General features: G+C 56.3%; 1 protein-coding gene across 4 annotated transcripts in view; it reads right to left on the bottom strand.

The window, feature by feature from the left end:
• Positions 1-17,371, bottom strand: part of LOC134364566 (pleckstrin homology domain-containing family M member 1-like) — a 31,815-nt gene extending 14,444 nt beyond the window's left edge. For 3 of the 4 annotated variants that reach the window (XM_063080471.1, XM_063080470.1, XM_063080473.1), the window contains exons 1-4: positions 17,288-17,371; positions 13,102-13,270; positions 2,218-2,402; positions 1,780-2,020 (exon numbers count right to left, since the gene is read on the bottom strand). In XM_063080471.1, the coding sequence (XP_062936541.1) occupies positions 1,780-2,020; positions 2,218-2,308 (332 nt within the window). In that variant the 5' untranslated portion in view covers positions 2,309-2,402; positions 13,102-13,270; positions 17,288-17,371. Of the gene's footprint in view, positions 1-1,779; positions 2,021-2,217; positions 2,403-13,101; positions 13,271-16,294; positions 16,445-17,287 lie in introns of all 4 variants that reach the window. The other variant, XM_063080472.1, reaches the window with a different exon arrangement.
• Between the last annotated feature and the right edge of the window lie 1,933 nt (positions 17,372-19,304).

Genomic DNA, 19,304 nt, shown 5'->3' with positions numbered 1-19,304 from the left:
TGAAGAAACAGAGCTTCAGAAAGAGTTAGCAATTTGCCTGACACTACTGGACTTGCAAGTGGTGGAACAGGACTCAAAAACAGGTCTGCTCCAAGCCCAGCCTGTAATAGCACCCAATCCTGGTGCTATTCTCACGCTGTGTGGGAAACCTGGAAGGAACTGAACGTGGGCGGAGAGGTGAGGGGGGCAGCAGGAATGGAAAAGAAGGTCTTAAACTCAGGCTGATGGAACATGGGCCTGACTGAAGGAGGCTCTTAATAAAAGGTTATCATTTTTCACCTATCAGATAAGCAGGTATCCAAAAGTTTGATAATACCTTCTGTTGGCAAGGCTGAGAGGACATAGGTATATTCCCGTGGAGTGTGAATAGGCAGCACAGGTTAAATATTCCTTCTCACAAATGCTTGGGACCAGAAGTGTTTTCACATTATTATTTATTTTGGACTTTGGAATATTGGCAGATCCTTAATGGTAGAGCATCTGTAATCCAAAAATCTGAAATCTGAAATGGTCCGATGAGCATTTTGTCTGAGTGTCATATTGGCACTCAAAAAGTTTTGGATTTGGGAACATTGCAGATTTTGGATTTTGGGGTGAGGGATGTTCAATCTATGTCTGTGAAAATTACAAATTAACTTTTCCTTGGGCCCAGCAATTTTGCTTCTGGGTTTAATGAACAGAAATACTTGCATAGAACTAGGAGACTATATACACAAGATTATTTAGGGAAACAATGAACTACATTGTCCATTAAATACAGGGCCAATTAAAAAAACTAAGGTACAGCAGCCAGTTGCAAAAATAATGCCAAAAAACTAAGGTACATTCATACAGTGAAACAATGTGCAAGGGGGGGGGGGGGAAGAAGCTCTGATATGAACAGATCTCCAAAACAAGCTACAGAACAGTGTATACGTACTACTTTTTGTGGAAAAGATTGGGGTGGGAGTAAGAAATAAGGAAGAAGTATTTAAATCTGTATATGGGTATTTGTTGTGGATGCATTTAGAAATTCTGAAAGAAGATGCAAAAAATTAACCATTACAGTCAAGGGGATGCAAGGGAAAAAGAAGACACTGGATGGGGGACATGAATGGGAAAGACCTCTCACTGTACATGTGTCATTTTTTTTTTTAACCATAAAGATTATTCAAAAAAAATTTTTTTTTTAGTTCAGTGGCTGGCCTGTACCTTTGACCTTGGTGTCACCAGCACCATGCTGTATCAAGTGACCTAACTGGCCAGCCACCAAAAATTAATTTTTGAGGAAGGCTGTGTATAGAAGGCTCTGCCCAGCCTCCCTGTCCAGTCGAGTTAGTCTGCTGCACATACTCTTGCACACACTCGCTTGTCCCCAGTATATACCACCCCTCCAAGCATCACTCAGGTTTTAGCTATCCCAGGTCTTCTGTGAAGTCACACCTGCATGCATTATGCTTTACTGCATTTGTCAGAAGTTGTACATATGCTCTGAACCATTAGTCTCCTTCCCCCTGGATGAAGAAGACAGTAGTATCTTCTTCAGAGACTAAGTGGCTTGTCAAAGGCCACCCAGGGGCAGAGCTGCAGCGTGAGCCAGCTTGAGCCCTTCTAAATCCTTCCTTCCTGCTGTGTCCATGCTGCCTCCATTGCAGCTCCCAGCAACTCCAGTCTCCAAAGAGAAACACAGTCTGCTTTGACTTTCTTTATACGCTGATGGAGTTCAGTGGCAGACAATCATGTGCAACAGAAAGGAAGGGAGTAGAGAGGGAGGGCAGGGGGGGTGGGAGGAACACTCACTCTTGAAGAGATCGGTCTGAATCATCAGCATTGGCTATACCCAGGTCTGAGTCATAGGACATGGGCTCCTCGGAATGGTCTGGACTCTTGGAGCCATTCTCTTGGAGTAGGCAGCTATCAGAGTTTAGGCTGCAGAACAGCTGTGACGAACCGGCTGTGTCCAGGCTGAGCGAGGAGGCAGTGAGCTTCCTACTCTGCTGGATCTTATGGCCCGAGTGCTGGACTTCTATGTCCTCTGAACCTGAGGAATGGGAAACTGAATCCAGAGACTCCTTTCGCTGTAGTTCCGCGCCAGAGGTAGTGAGAGGGTCAAGCTCAGAGAGTGGGCAAAGCCCAGAGAGGGCCAATGGGGTGAGCGTCCACTCATTTAAGATGACAGACTTGCAGGAGAGTTCAAAGGACAAGGAAGCCCCTGCAGGAAGCTGAGGAGGAACTCACCCTCCTCGGCGTCTCGAAGCAGGGCTGTGGGCTGATAGTACTCGCACAGCTGGGCCTGCTCGTGGAGGAGCAGTTTCAGGTAGCACTCCATCAGGCCGTCGTTGAGGGCCAGCCGCAGCCACGCCCGGCAGCGGCCCACGTCTGTGTTGACAAAGATCAGATGCTCCAATTCTGAGATGATGTGTCTGGGAAGGCAAAGAACAGACTCGTTTCAAAAAACTACCTCAAATCACTGAAATCACTGAGATATTGTTTTATCCACTGGGTAGCAAGAACCAATAATAACTACTACAAATATATATACAAGCATGAAAAATTCTTGGATGATAGTGTTTTAAGGGGAATACTGAAATATTAAACTATAACTCCCAATTTTTGAGGTTATGTCATGAAGGATAATTTCCATATTCATTAAAACTACCCCTTGCCGGGCCGGCCCGTGGCTCACTCGGGAGAGTGTGGTGCTGATAAGACCAAGGCCATGGGTTCGGATCCTATATTGGGATGGCCGGTTAGCTCACTGGCTGAGCGTGGTGCTGACAACACCAAGTCAGGGGTTAAGATCCCCTTACCGGTCATCTTGAAAAAAAAAAACTACCCCTTGGACCCCTGCCATCACTTGCTCATTCAATACATGTTTGCTGAACCCCTAGGTACAAGCTCCTGGGAGCTGTGATAAAGAGATGGTCCCTGCCCTCAGTCCAAGTAACTGCCTTTCAAGGACACATTGAGGCGAGCCCTTCTGTTGGTAGAGATGGAGTGGCGGGTTGGGTAGTCATTTCTGGGTGGGAATAAGAAAAATGCCATAGAAAGGGCAATATCTGAGCCAGGCCCTGAGGGATTTCAAGAGGCAAAGATGGAAGGAGATCCTACTAGGAATAAGAAATAGACAGAAAAAAGGCATAAAGGGTAGGAGAGCAACTGGCCTGCAGCAGGAGTGGGGAGCACTCCAATTACCACACGTGGAGGAAGAGTGGGTGATTCGGTTGCAAGGTCAGGTAATGGAGGGTCTCGAATATCAACAGCTGGGGCAATGCACGACAATGGTTCCCACGCCTGGCTGTGCATGAATCCCCTGGGGAACTTGATCAGGATACAGATTCTGGGGAATCAGACCCCAGGCTAGCATTTGGGAGCCTGTGGGCTGGAGGTTTTTGCACAGAACCACAACTATGTTTAAGGTAGATTACTCCAGATAACGAGATCAGACCCCAGGTGCACCAAACTCGGTTCCTGAATCCCTCAGTCTAATGTAAATGCCCCTCTGAACTACCACAGTCCCCTGTGCCTGTTCCTCCGTGGGAGTACAGACCACACTCTACTGGACTTGGGCTGAGCTCCAGGTAGCTTAAACTCAGTAAATGTTGACTAGCTGACTGACCTAAGGAAAGAGAGTGAGATAAGGGGAACAATAAGAAAGCCATTGTCACCCAGGAGAGACGTATGAACCTGAGACAGGGCAGTGGCAGTAGGCATGGAAAGGAAGACCAGAGACTGTCAAGGCACCTTTGGGATGAGGGTGGCATTTATTAGCTCTTAGAGGCACAGTGCCAGGTAATTGCTCAAAAGCCTGGGTAGTTAAGGGCAAGGCCAAAAAGACAAGTGTCCCAGAGTGAGTATTCAGATGCTCTACCAAAATCCCACTTTTACTTAAAAACAAAAACAAAAACCCATACCTCATTATGAATACAATATTTAGAAAACAGATGTTCAAATATTCTAGGGCAGGATCAGCAAACTTTTTCTGTAAAGTGCCAGATATAGCAAATATTTTAGGCTTTACAGGCCATACAACCTCTGTTGCAACACCTAACTCTACCACAGTGTGGCAAGAAAGGCTGCTCCTACTAAAGGCAACCCAGCCCAGGGGCTGAAAGCAGCCACAAGCTCTTGCCTGAGGACCGAGGGTCTCAAGATCTGCACGCACAGCAGCTGGGAAGCCTGGGCTAGAGGTGCACCTTTCTATGAGACACTCTCCACCCCACCTCAGCCTGTGTCTGCACTAGAACACAGGGTATGTCTGCTGGCTTCCCACACAGCTGGAGAGGAATAGCCAACTGTCCCACACCCTGAAACTCCCAACTGCACCCACAAGCCCCACCTCTCACCAACTGCACTCACAGGACAAGCCCCCAAAAACGTGAACCCACGGGCCCCGTTCCCACCCAACTGCGTCAACAGGTCCAGGCCCTAGCGACTGCAGCCACATTTCTAGCCCCCACCAGAGTGCACCCATGGGGCCAGCACCCACCAAAGGGCATCCACAAACCCAACCCACACCAAACTGCACCCACAGGCAACAGCACCATCGGACCTAGCCCCCGCCAAAGAAACCCCACAGGCCCAGCCCCTCCCAACGTACTCCCATGGGCCCAAGCCCCACCAACTACCCACACGCACCTAGCCCCCACCCAGGTGCACGCAGGAGACCAGGCCCCACCCCCCCCTACATACCTGAGTCCAACCATCCTAACCGCACCCACGGGCCCAGTCCCCCACAGTTACATCCTTGGTGACAGGCCCCTCATTGCCCAGCCCTCTCCAACTGCACCCAAGGTCCCAGCCGCCACCAACTGCACACACGGGACACGCGCACAGCAAAGTGCCCCCTCTGACCCCATCGCACACCCAACTTGCCCTCACAGCCCAAAGCCCCAACAACTGCTCCCACAGGCCCAGCCCCCACCAACTGTCCCCATGGGCCCCGCCCCCACGGGCTGTCCCTCCACCAACTGCATCCAAGGCCCCCCACCCCCATTAACTGCACCCACGGACTCCGCCCCCAGCCAAACCGCACCTACGGCCCCTGTCCCAAACCAAAGGGCACCCATGGGCTCAGCTCCCCACAACTGCGCCCTCGGGCACAGCCGCCTCCCCAACTCCACCCAAGGGCCTGGCCGCACCCCAGCTCCAACCATGGGCACAACCCCACAAAACTACACCCACCGGACCAGCCCACCACCCAACGCACCCACGGGTCCAGCCTCCTCAAAGTACCCCCAAGGACAAAACCCCCTGTAGTGGGTGGAATTATGTTCCCCCCAAGACTGCGTGAAGCTTGAATTGTGTCCCCCAGGTTTGATGTATTAGCCACTCAGCCCCCACTATGACTGTTAAGAGGGTGGGAAATCCTACTTTGGTCATTGAAAGGTGGATCCCTGAACAGGTGATTGGATTGCAGGACCTCGCAGTAGTGAACGGATTAAAAATGGTGCTCGGGGCGGGACTCTAAGGGCGTTCAATGAAGACGAGAGTCTGCCTTTTGCTCTCTGTTTCCATCACCTTCCAGTGTGAGAGCCCTGGGTCACTGTCACCAACACCAGATGGACTTTGGACTTCTCAGCCTCAGAAACTGCAAGCAATAACTTTTGTTTCCTTTAGAAATTACCCAATTCCAAGTATTTTCTGCGAAGCAAGAAAAATGGACTAATTCACCACCCTCTAAACTACACCCAAGGTCCCAGCCCCCACCAACTGCACACACGGGACACGCGCACAGCAAAGTGCCCCCTCTGACCCCATCGCACACCCAACTTGCCCTCACAGCCCAAAGCCCCAACAACTGCTCCCACAGGCCCAGCCCCCACCAACTGTCCCCATGGGCCCCGCCCCCACAGGCTGTCCCTCCACCAACTGCATCCAAGGCCCCCCACCCCCATTAACTGCACCCACGGACTCCGCCCCCAGCCAAACCGCACCTACGGCCCCTGTCCCAAACCAAAGGGCACCCATGGGCTCAGCTCCCCACAACTGCGCCCTCGGGCACAGCCGCCCCCCCAACTCCACCCAAGGGCCTGGCCGCACCCCAGCTCCAACCATGGGCACAACCCCACAAAACTACACCCACCGGACCAGCCCACCACCCAACGCACCCACGGGTCCAGCCTCCTCAAAGTACCCCCAAGGACAAAACCCCCTGTAGTGGGTGGAATTATGTTCCCCCCAAGACTGCGTGAAGCTTGAATTGTGTCCCCCAGGTTTGATGTATTAGCCACTCAGCCCCCACTATGACTGTTAAGAGGGTGGGAAATCCTACTTTGGTCATTGAAAGGTGGATCCCTGAACAGGTGACTGGATTGCAGGACCTCGCAGTAGTGAACGGATTAAAAATGGTGCTCGGGGCGGGACTCTAAGGGCGTTCAATGAAGACGAGAGTCTGCCTTTTGCTCTCTGTTTCCATCACCTTCCAGTGTGAGAGCCCTGGGTCACTGTCACCAACACCAGATGGACTTTGGACTTCTCAGCCTCAGAAACTGCAAGCAATAACTTTTGTTTCCTTTAGAAATTACCCAATTCCAAGTATTTTCTGCGAAGCAAGAAAAATGGACTAATTCACCACCCTCTAAAGTACACCCAAGGTCCCAGCCCCCACCAACTGCACACACGGGACACGCGCACAGCAAAGTGCCCCCTCTGACCCCATCGCACACCCAACTTGCCCTCACAGCCCAAAGCCCCAACAACTGCTCCCACAGGCCCAGCCCCCACCAACTGTCCCCATGGGCCCCGCCCCCACGGGCTGTCCCTCCACCAACTGCATCCAAGGCCCCCCACCCCCATTAACTGCACCCACGGACTCCGCCCCCAGCCAAACCGCACCTACGGCCCCTGTCCCAAACCAAAGGGCACCCATGGGCTCAGCTCCCCACAACTGCGCCCTCGGGCACAGCCGCCCCCCCAACTCCACCCAAGGGCCTGGCCGCACCCCAGCTCCAACCATGGGCACAACCCCACAAAACTACACCCACCGGACCAGCCCACCACCCAACGCACCCACGGGTCCAGCCTCCTCAAAGTACCCCCAAGGACAAAACCCCCTGTAGTGGGTGGAATTATGTTCCCCCCAAGACTGCGTGAAGCTTGAATTGTGTCCCCCAGGTTTGATGTATTAGCCACTCAGCCCCCACTATGACTGTTAAGAGGGTGGGAAATCCTACTTTGGTCATTGAAAGGTGGATCCCTGAACAGGTGATTGGATTGCAGGACCTCGCAGTAGTGAACGGATTAAAAATGGTGCTCGGGGCGGGACTCTAAGGGCGTTCAATGAAGACGAGAGTCTGCCTTTTGCTCTCTGTTTCCATCACCTTCCAGTGTGAGAGCCCTGGGTCACTGTCACCAACACCAGATGGACTTTGGACTTCTCAGCCTCAGAAACTGCAAGCAATAACTTTTGTTTCCTTTAGAAATTACCCAATTCCAAGTATTTTCTGCGAAGCAAGAAAAATGGACTAATTCACCACCCTCTAAACTACACCCAAGGTCCCAGCCCCCACCAACTGCACACACGGGACACGCGCACAGCAAAGTGCCCCCTCTGACCCCATCGCACACCCAACTTGCCCTCACAGCCCAAAGCCCCAACAACTGCTCCCACAGGCCCAGCCCCCACCAACTGTCCCCATGGGCCCCGCCCCCACAGGCTGTCCCTCCACCAACTGCATCCAAGGCCCCCCACCCCCATTAACTGCACCCACGGACTCCGCCCCCAGCCAAACCGCACCTACGGCCCCTGTCCCAAACCAAAGGGCACCCATGGGCTCAGCTCCCCACAACTGCGCCCTCGGGCACAGCCGCCCCCCCAACTCCACCCAAGGGCCTGGCCGCACCCCAGCTCCAACCATGGGCACAACCCCACAAAACTACACCCACCGGACCAGCCCACCACCCAACGCACCCACGGGTCCAGCCTCCTCAAAGTACCCCCAAGGACAAAACCCCCTGTAGTGGGTGGAATTATGTTCCCCCCAAGACTGCGTGAAGCTTGAATTGTGTCCCCCAGGTTTGATGTATTAGCCACTCAGCCCCCACTATGACTGTTAAGAGGGTGGGAAATCCTACTTTGGTCATTGAAAGGTGGATCCCTGAACAGGTGATTGGATTGCAGGACCTCGCAGTAGTGAACGGATTAAAAATGGTGCTCGGGGCGGGACTCTAAGGGCGTTCAATGAAGACGAGAGTCTGCCTTTTGCTCTCTGTTTCCATCACCTTCCAGTGTGAGAGCCCTGGGTCACTGTCACCAACACCAGATGGACTTTGGACTTCTCAGCCTCAGAAACTGCAAGCAATAACTTTTGTTTCCTTTAGAAATTATCCAATTCCAAGTATTTTCTTCGAAGCAAGAAAAATGGACTAATTCACCACCCTCTAAAGTACACCCAAGGTCCCAGCCCCCACCAACTGCACACACGGGACACGCGCACAGCAAAGTGCCCCCTCTGACCCCATCGCACACCCAACTTGCCCTCACAGCCCAAAGCCCCAACAACTGCTCCCACAGGCCCAGCCCCCACCAACTGTCCCCATGGGCCCCGCCCCCACGGGCTGTCCCTCCACCAACTGCATCCAAGGCCCCCCACCCCCATTAACTGCACCCACGGACTCCGCCCCCAGCCAAACCGCACCTACGGCCCCTGTCCCAAACCAAAGGGCACCCATGGGCTCAGCTCCCCACAACTGCGCCCTCGGGCACAGCCGCCCCCCCAACTCCACCCAAGGGCCTGGCCGCACCCCAGCTCCAACCATGGGCACAACCCCACAAAACTACACCCACCGGACCAGCCCACCACCCAACGCACCCACGGGTCCAGCCTCCTCAAAGTACCCCCAAGGACAAAACCCCCTGTAGTGGGTGGAATTATGTTCCCCCCAAGACTGCGTGAAGCTTGAATTGTGTCCCCCAGGTTTGATGTATTAGCCACTCAGCCCCCACTATGACTGTTAAGAGGGTGGGAAATCCTACTTTGGTCATTGAAAGGTGGATCCCTGAACAGGTGATTGGATTGCAGGACCTCGCAGTAGTGAACGGATTAAAAATGGTGCTCGGGGCGGGACTCTAAGGGCGTTCAATGAAGACGAGAGTCTGCCTTTTGCTCTCTGTTTCCATCACCTTCCAGTGTGAGAGCCCTGGGTCACTGTCACCAACACCAGATGGACTTTGGACTTCTCAGCCTCAGAAACTGCAAGCAATAACTTTTGTTTCCTTTAGAAATTACCCAATTCCAAGTATTTTCTGCGAAGCAAGAAAAATGGACTAATTCACCACCCTCTAAAGTACACCCAAGGTCCCAGCCCCCACCTACTGCACACACGGGACACGCGCACAGCAAAGTGCCCCCTCTGACCCCATCGCACACCCAACTTGCCCTCACAGCCCAAAGCCCCAACAACTGCTCCCACAGGCCCAGCCCCCACCAACTGTCCCCATGGGCCCCGCCCCCACGGGCTGTCCCTCCACCAACTGCATCCAAGGCCCCCCACCCCCATTAACTGCACCCACGGACTCCGCCCCCAGCCAAACCGCACCTACGGCCCCTGTCCCAAACCAAAGGGCACCCATGGGCTCAGCTCCCCACAACTGCGCCCTCGGGCACAGCCGCCCCCCCAACTCCACCCAAGGGCCTGGCCGCACCCCAGCTCCAACCATGGGCACAACCCCACAAAACTACACCCACCGGACCAGCCCACCACCCAACGCACCCACGGGTCCAGCCTCCTCAAAGTACCCCCAAGGACAAAACCCCCTGTAGTGGGTGGAATTATGTTCCCCCCAAGACTGCGTGAAGCTTGAATTGTGTCCCCCAGGTTTGATGTATTAGCCACTCAGCCCCCACTATGACTGTTAAGAGGGTGGGAAATCCTACTTTGGTCATTGAAAGGTGGATCCCTGAACAGGTGATTGGATTGCAGGACCTCGCAGTAGTGAACGGATTAAAAATGGTGCTCGGGGCGGGACTCTAAGGGCGTTCAATGAAGACGAGAGTCTGCCTTTTGCTCTCTGTTTCCATCACCTTCCAGTGTGAGAGCCCTGGGTCACTGTCACCAACACCAGATGGACTTTGGACTTCTCAGCCTCAGAAACTGCAAGCAATAACTTTTGTTTCCTTTAGAAATTACCCAATTCCAAGTATTTTCTGCGAAGCAAGAAAAATGGACTAATTCACCACCCTCTAAAGTACACCCAAGGTCCCAGCCCCCACCTACTGCACACACGGGACACGCGCACAGCAAAGTGCCCCCTCTGACCCCATCGCACACCCAACTTGCCCTCACAGCCCAAAGCCCCAACAACTGCTCCCACAGGCCCAGCCCCCACCAACTGTCCCCATGGGCCCCGCCCCCACGGGCTGTCCCTCCACCAACTGCATCCAAGGCCCCCCACCCCCATTAACTGCACCCACGGACTCCGCCCCCAGCCAAACCGCACCTACGGCCCCTGTCCCAAACCAAAGGGCACCCATGGGCTCAGCTCCCCACAACTGCGCCCTCGGGCACAGCCGCCCCCCCAACTCCACCCAAGGGCCTGGCCGCACCCCAGCTCCAACCATGGGCACAACCCCACAAAACTACACCCACCGGACCAGCCCACCACCCAACGCACCCACGGGTCCAGCCTCCTCAAAGTACCCCCAAGGACAAAACCCCCTGTAGTGGGTGGAATTATGTTCCCCCCAAGACTGCGTGAAGCTTGAATTGTGTCCCCCAGGTTTGATGTATTAGCCACTCAGCCCCCACTATGACTGTTAAGAGGGTGGGAAATCCTACTTTGGTCATTGAAAGGTGGATCCCTGAACAGGTGATTGGATTGCAGGACCTCGCAGTAGTGAACGGATTAAAAATGGTGCTCGGGGCGGGACTCTAAGGGCGTTCAATGAAGACGAGAGTCTGCCTTTTGCTCTCTGTTTCCATCACCTTCCAGTGTGAGAGCCCTGGGTCACTGTCACCAACACCAGATGGACTTTGGACTTCTCAGCCTCAGAAACTGCAAGCAATAACTTTTGTTTCCTTTAGAAATTACCCAATTCCAAGTATTTTCTGCGAAGCAAGAAAAATGGACTAATTCACCACCCTCTAAAGTACACCCAAGGGCCCAGCCCCCACCCAACTATACCCACGGGCCAGCCAGCCCCAACTGCAACCACGGGCACAAAACCCTCTGGCCCAACCCTCCTGGAAATGCACCTATGGACCCAGCACCCGCCAAACTACCCCCACGGGCCCAGCTCCCAAGTTACCTCCATGGGCCCAGCAATGCTAAAAGGACACTCACCGGCCCAGGCCTAACCAACTACAACCGTGGCCTTGACCCACACACAACTGCACCCACGGGCCCAGCCCCACCCCACAGCACCCTCGGGCCAGCCAGCCCCATCTGTACCCACAGGCACAGAACCCTCTGGCCCAGCCCTCTCCAAAATGCAACCACAGGCCCAATACCCGCCAAAGCCCCCCACGGGCCCAGTACCGCCCCCCCCCAAGGTACCCCCACGAACCTGGACCCCCAGGACTACAACCACGGACCCAGGCCAACTCAACTGCACCTACAGGCCCAGCCCCCACCCAACTGCACCCACGGCCCCAGCCCCACCAACTACCCACACGGGCCCAGTCACCACCCAGGTGCATGCATGGGACCAGGACCCCCCCCCACCCAGCTACACACCTCAGCCCAACCATCCGAACTGCACCCATGGGCCCAGCCCCATCTGCACCCACAGGCACAGAACCCTCTGACCCAGTCCTCCCCCAAATACACCCATGGACCCAGAACCCGCCAAACTATCCCCACGGACCCAACCCCTCCCAAGGTACCTCCATGAGCCGAGCAACCCAAAAAGGACACCCACAGGCCCAGGCCAAAGCAACTACACCCATGGCCTTTACCCCCACAGAACTGCACCCACGGGCGAGGTCCAACCCAACAGCACCCACAGGCACAGAACCCGCTGGCCCAGCCCTCTCCAACATGCAACCACAGGCCCAGTACCCTCCAAAGTCCCCCATGGGCCCAGCACACTCCCCACAATGTACCCCCACGAACCCAGCCCGCCCAGAACTACAACCACGGGCCCAGGCCAACTGAACTGCACCTACGGGCCCATCCCCCACCCAACAGCACCCACAGGCCCAGCACCACCCAACCGCATCCACCGGCCCAGCCGCCCCAGAATTATACCCACGGACCCAGGCCAACTCAACCACACCTACGGGCCCAACCCCCACCAAACTGTACCCACGAGTCCAGCCCCACTAACTACCCACACGGACCCAGCCCCCACCCAACTGTACCCATGGGCCCAGCCCCACCCAACAGTATCCACGGGCCCAGCCCCCACAGAATTACACCCACGGACCCAGGCCAACTCAACTGCACCTACAGGTCCAGCACACACCCAACTGTACCCACAGGCCCAGCCCCAGCAACTACCCACACGGGCTCAGCCCCCACCCAGGTGCATACGTGGGACCAGGACCCCCACCTGCCCGAGCTACACAGCTCAGTCCAAACATCCAAACTGCACCCAACGGCCCAGCCCCACCCAACTGCACCCTCGGGCCATCCAGCCCCATCTGCACCCACAGTCACAGAACCCTCTGGCCCAGCCCTCCCCGAAATGCAACCAAGGGCCCAGTACCTGCCAAAGTTCCCCATCGGAACAGCCAACCCCAAGGTACCCCCATGGACCAAGCACCCCCAAAAGTACACTCAGTGACCGACGCCTACTCAACTGCACCTACGGGCCCAGACCCCACCCAACTGCCCCCATGGGCCCAGACCCACCAGCTACCCACACGGGCCCAGCCCCCACCCAGGTGCACGCATGGGACCAGGACCCCCCACCCCCGGGTACACACCTGAGCCCAACCATCCTAACTGCACCCATGTGCCCAGACCACAGCAAAGTGCACCCATGGTCAGCCATCCCCAACTGCACCCACGGCCACAACACCCTCTGGCGCAGCCCTCCCCCAACTGCACTCACAACCTTGGTCTGGTTTTCTTTTTTTGTCATCTAACATGTCGTCTTTCGTCACTTACTGATCAAATTCTACCCCATCTTGAAGATTCGACTCACATGTCACCCCACTCGAGGCATCCGTACTCACCTTCTCTCACCTGGCTTCTGTCCTGGGACTTCTCTTTTTACATTCACAGTCTCCAATCAACGATGCTGACACAGAAGGTGTTCGGTTTCCCTGGCTCTGGGTTCCAGGACACGTCTCTGGCTTTCCAGCCACTCCCTGAGGTCTCAGGCCCCCTCCTCTGGGTTCTTCCCTGGAGGAAAGTTACAGTTGCCACTTAGACTTATTTTTAGCATCAACATGGGGAAAACGTGACCACAAGCTGCAGGCTCATGCCAATCCAGTGGCTGGGCGTGCTCTGGAGAGAGGACAGGAAATTCTTGAATGTATGTACCTGCTGCGTGCAATAGGGTCTGACCAACGAACACGCTCCAGGAAGAGACGGACTCAGCGTGTCCAAGACTAATGTTCCATAACTGGGGGCCACCCCCTTCACTGAATGTTCCTTATGCAAAGAACCCACAGACGCCAAATCGGGGTCATTGCTGACTGTCCTGGAGGCAGCCTGCGCTGCCCTGGCTGAGGTGTGTTTGCTTAACTGTGCACAGAACTTACCTTCACCAGGTACCTGCTCGCACTCTTGAGCCAACCTGCGCTCTCTGCTGAACTCGCTTAATTCTCATTTTGGAGTTAAACCGCATGTCTGTACTGAACTTACATGTATATTACACTTGGTCCGAGCCATGCTCTGGTCTCTGGAGCTAGGCTGCACTCTCTCTATGGAACCAATATTTCTTCTCTGTTCTATTAAACTGGTTCTTTCTACCTTGAGTCTGCCCGTGAATTCTTTCCTCTGGTGGGGTCAAGAACCTGACAAGACGGGCCGAGCCCGTGGCGCACTTGGTAGAGTGCGGCGCTGGGAGCGCTGCAACGCTCCCGCCGCGGGTTCGGATCCTATATAGGACTGGCCGGTGCACTCACTGGCTGAGTGCCGGTCACGAAAAGGACAAAAAAAAAAAAAAAAAAAAAAAAAAAAAAAAAAAAAAGAACCTGACAAGAGGACTGAGGCGGTTGAGGAGGACTATCTACCCCCCACCAGTCAGGTCAGACCCTACCTCTGACATCAGCTTCATTTAGTCTCATAGCTTTAAGTACCCGCTATATGACAATGACCCCCAAATTTATATCAATAGTCTTAACACAGACCCCCACTAAACTGCACCCACAGGCCAAGCCCCCACTGAATTGCACCCACGGGGCCAGTCCCCACCAAAGTACCCCCACAGGCCAAGCCTCCCTCAAAGTAAACCCAAGGACACGTCCTCTCCAATGTACATCCAAGTGCTCAGCCCCTACACGACTGCACCCATGGCCAGTGCCTCCCCCACTGCACCCAGAAGCGCCACCTCCCACCAACTGCACTAACGGGACAAGCCCCCAACATAGTGAACCCACGGGCCCTGTCCCCACCCAACTGCATGCACAGGTCAGGCCCCAATGACTGCAGCCACATTTCCAGTCCCCACCAAAGTGCAACCATGGGCCCAGCCCCCACCAAAGTGCATCCACAGGCCCAGCCCCACCCAAAGCACGCCCATGCGCCCTGCCCCCACCCACATGCACACAGGGGCCCAGCTCAAACCCGACTCTACGTACGTATCCAGCCCCCACAAAGTACACCTGCGGGTTCAGCACTCCGCATTTGCACTCGCGAATCCACCCCCCACCAACCGCACCCACAGGTCCAGTCCCCCTCAAAGCACACACACGGGCCCTGCCCCCGCAAAGCACTACCGTGTGCTCAGCCCCCACCAAAGCACTACCACTGGCCCAGCTGCCCCCAAGTGCAACCACGGGCCTAGCCCTCAGAAAAGTGCACCAATGGGCCCAACTCGCACCAAACTGTACCCACGGACTCATACCGCTGAAAATGGAGCCATGGGTCCAGGCCCCCTGAAAATGCACCCATCAACCCAGCCCCACCCTATCTGTACCCACAACACGAGCCCACACCACCTGCTCCCACCGGTCCTGCACTCACCTCGCCAGGGGTTCTGTGTCTTTCAGAGAGCTGCCTGGCTGCTGGGCCAATGCCCTTCTTGAGAGGCATTTCCTAAAGGACTACTCTGATTACAAGGAAGAGGAGATGGACATGGCGAAGCTCCTACAAGAGGCAGCCCCTCCCTGGTCCTGCGGTTCCCTGCTCAGGACAGCTGACCCGGCTTAGGCCACTCCTACCTCTCCAAGAGCCCCCAGACCTCTGCTTCTACACGTGCCTCCCTATGTGTCTGTCCCTAGGAATCTTTAACCAAGAACCAAACTGGGGTCTCAATAAGGAAAAAAAATTTCTATCAAGCAGAAGAGACGCTTTCTTACTTTTCTCCTGGGAAAATATACCCCAGTCCATTTTCCCACAACCAGTCTCTATACCACGTGTGCCCTCCCTCAAAACATGGTCCAGTCCTGTGCACAGCACTGAGACCCAGAGGCCATGGGAGTCTGCTAAAAACAGCTCTCCACATTCCCTGCTCTGAACTGGGTGCCCAAGGCGACCTCACTGTGACCTTGAAAAACCTCAACTCCCCTCCCGGGCCTCAGTTTCCCCACTTGAAAAAGGATGAGGGTGCCATCTTATCCTGTGTCCCCAAATGAGACAAAATCAGAGAGCAATATGCATCAAACTCTGGGATCTCCCACCTGCCCGCGCAGCCAGGGCCCTTCACTGGAGCCTAACACGGGCTTCGCGTTGTGGACGGAACACAGGGGGCAGGTGCATACTGGGGCAAGACGCTAGAGCTAAATCCTGCAAAGAATGACAATCCGGTCCAGGCCCCAGCCAGGCCTGACCCTTTCGGGGGCTGTTTACACACACTTGGTCCCAGTGCCCAGTGGAGGACAATGGCCCACTCTTCAAACAGGACCAACCATGCAGGGCCCCAGGGAGTCCTGGGGTTGGGGGAGAGTCTCTCGCTCTGACACCCCACAGGCAGGGCGTGCCACCCCTCGTTATCCCTCTCTCAGGTCTCCTCCCCAGGCTCTGCAGGACCCAGTCCCCAGGAGGGTGGGTTGAGCAGGTGCTAGACAGGCCTCTGACCCCTGGCTCCAGTCCAAAAGGAAAGTCCAAGGACCCAGGCATGGGGCCTCCCTCCCACCAGCCGCAAAGACGGGCAGGTGGGCCGCCTGCATATGCCCTCGCCCAGGGGTCAGGTTAGTTCCTCGACCTCCACCTCAGCCAGGGACCCCCACCCCACCAGCAAACCCAGGGCTTCACACTTACAGACACCAGGACAGAAGCACCTCTGGGACACCTGGGGGACAGCTCTGCTTGAGAACCCACAGAGCCCTCCGATACCTCGGGGACTTCACTCCCAAGCACTGCCGCCAACCCCACGAACTCCAGGCTTTCCTCTCACCTCCAGCGCCGTCCCTGCCAAGAAGGCGCCCCCTGGTCAGGGGCTGCTCACCCCCAGGACCCTCCAAGTCCAGGGCTTCCATCCCACGGCCTTTGCTCCAGACTCTACAAACCATGGCCTCAACCCCTCATCCCCCGACACCCTGCTCCCCGGCTCCTGGTCCACCCGGGCCCCCCGACCCCCTGCTCCCCAGTGCCCCCGACCCTGTACTCCCTGGCTCCCGACTCCCAGTCCACCCGGGCGCTGGCTCCCTGGTACCCCCGTCCCTCTGTTCCCTGGCTCCCGACTCGCCCCCGACACTCGACTCCACGGTCCCCCAATCCCCGGCTCCCCGGAGCCCGGCTCCCGGCTTCCGGGTCCACCCTGTCCCCCGGCTCCGGCTCCGCGGTCCCCCCGACCCCTGGCTCCCCGGTCCCCGCGACCTCCCGCTCCCCGGCTCCCGGTTCCCCGGTGCCCCGAACCTCGGCTCCCGGCTCCCCCGATTCACAGCTCCCCGGAGCCCGGCTCCCGGCTCCCCTTTCCCCCGAACTCCGGCTCCTCTGTCCCCCCGAACTCCGTCTACCCGGCTCCCCGGTCCCCCCGACCACCGGCTCCCGGCTTTCCTGTGCCCCCGACCCCCGGCTCCCGGCTTCCCTGTGCCCCCGAACCTCGGCTCCCGGCTCCTCTTTCCCCCGAACTCCGGCTACCCGGCTCCCGGCTCCCCAGTTCCCCCGACCTCCGGATACCCGGCTCCCGGCTCCCCTTTTCCCCGAACTCCGGCTCCCCTTTCCCCCGGACCTCAGGGTCCCCGGCTCCCGGCTTCTCGGTGACCGGACCCTCGGCTCCCTGGTATCCCCCGACCCCCGGCCTCTCCTCACCGGTCGCGGAGTCTCCTCAGCCACCGAACAGCGAAAGAGCCAGCAGCACGACCAGTGCAGCCGCCATGTCGGAAGAATCGGCGGGGGCCCGGCCGGGAGCGCGCACGCAGGGCGACGTCGCGGGGCGGGGCCCGCCTGGGGCAAGCAGGTCGGCGCGCCTGCGCACTAGCTCCCGGCCTGCAGAGGCGCGTCAGGCATTGCTGGGAGACGGGGGCCGGGCCTGCCGGGATGGGCGGGAGCCTGGTGTGAAAGAAAAATAAAACGTGATCAAAAAGTGGTTGAGGGCCGACCCCGTGGCTCACTCGGGAGAGTGCGGTGCTGATAACACCAAGGCCACGGGTTCGGATCCTATATAGGGATGGCCGGTTCGCTCACTGGCTGGGCGTGGTGCTGACAACACCAAGCCAACGGTTGAGATCCCCTTACCGGTCATCTTTAAAAAAAGAAACTTAGCCTCCACTGTGACTGTTAAGAGGGTGGGAAATCCTATAAGTGTAATGGAAAGGTGGAGCCTTGAAGAGGTGATTGGATTGCAGGACCGTGCAGTAGTGAATGGGTTAAAAATGGTGGTCAGGGGCGTGGTTCTGAGGGCTTTAAAAGAAGAGGAGAGTCTGTCTGTTGCTCTCTCTGCTTCCACCATCTTGCAAGTGAGACCCCGGGTTGCTGTCGCCACCACCAGATGGACTTTCAACGTCCCAGCCTCAGAAACTGCAAGCAATAAATTTCATTTTTCTTTATAAATCACCCAGTTCTGTGTATTCTGTTATAAGCAACACAAACAGACTAATACAGGGTGCTCTGGCATAGAGTGGGCAGAGGCCAGGGACGCTGCTCAGCACCTGCAGTGCCCAGGACACCCACCACATAGAAGGAGCTGGCCCAAATGTCGATGGTGCCAGGCGGGAGAGAGGCTGCTCTGAATGAACAGGCTGACAGGATCGCACCGGAGACCCCGGGTGGGGACGCTCTTGCAGATGACAGGCTTGGGGTGGGGGAAGCTCACGCTCTCCTGAGGCCGGCTTAGTGCTGGGTGGTTCACTGGTGCCTGTGTGCCCTCCAAGGACAGCTGGGGGGCACCATGCCCTCCTGTGCCCTGTCCTAAATGAGTGTCTTGTCTGCAACAATTCACGGAGATGGAGCCTGAGAAGATGGTCATGGAGACCACTGTGCCCGTGTACTTTGCCATGGAAGACGAGGCCCTGCTGTCCATCTATGAGTAGACCCAGGCCACCTCTGCCTCCCAGGGCTCTGCCTCAGCCACAGAAGGTGGGCTGCAGGGACAGGGTGGTGGGTGTCAGGGAGATTTCCTGTCCCAAGAGCCATAGTCACCCAGTGTCCCAAAAGCCATGTCTCACGGTGTCACTCAGACTGAGTGTGTGGCATCCCATCACCCGTATTTCACGGTGGAGATTGCTGGGCCCTGCCTTGGACCTGCTGTGTCATGGTGTCAGGCTGGGGGCTGGGACCTGGAACTCTGCATTTTTACAGCTCTTGCCCCTCCACCCTGCCGCTGATTTCTGTGCACACAAAGTTCAGAACCACTAATTTAGAGGAGGCATTTCCCAGATTCTCATGTGGTTTATGAAAAACAAAAGCATCTATCCATTTTTCTCTCTTGTCCGTTTTACCTGCCAAGTAAATTCTGTGTCCCCAGCTTGCTCGAGCCCTCAGGGAGGATCAGCAACATTCTGAGGGAAAAGGACCAAACATTTCCTCCCCCAGTGAATGCAGGGGTGGGCTTGCAGTGTGAGCTTGGAGCAGGAGCCCAGAACCTCCAGTTTGTCAAGGGGAAAAATGGTAAGTGGGCCAGGAGGAGCCCCCACCTCTGATCAGCCTCGAACACCCTGTGGCCTGCTGGGGCGTTCCCCAAATCTCAGAGCCTGAGCTTTGAGGCTCCAAGTGAGGTCTGGTGGCAGCTGGTGACAGCTGTTGTTTGAGCGGCAGACATTCCCTTTTGCTATCAGAGGCGCATCCAAAAATGGAGTTCGTGAAGGATTCAGCATCCCTGTAAACCTCA

The sequence above is a fragment of the Cynocephalus volans genome, chromosome 16 (assembly GCF_027409185.1).
Source record: "Cynocephalus volans isolate mCynVol1 chromosome 16, mCynVol1.pri, whole genome shotgun sequence".
NCBI classification, from domain to species: Eukaryota; Metazoa; Chordata; class Mammalia; order Dermoptera; family Cynocephalidae; genus Cynocephalus; species Cynocephalus volans.
The sequence above is the reverse complement of the archived record's forward strand: the minus strand, read 5'-3'. Positions and strand labels throughout refer to the sequence as shown.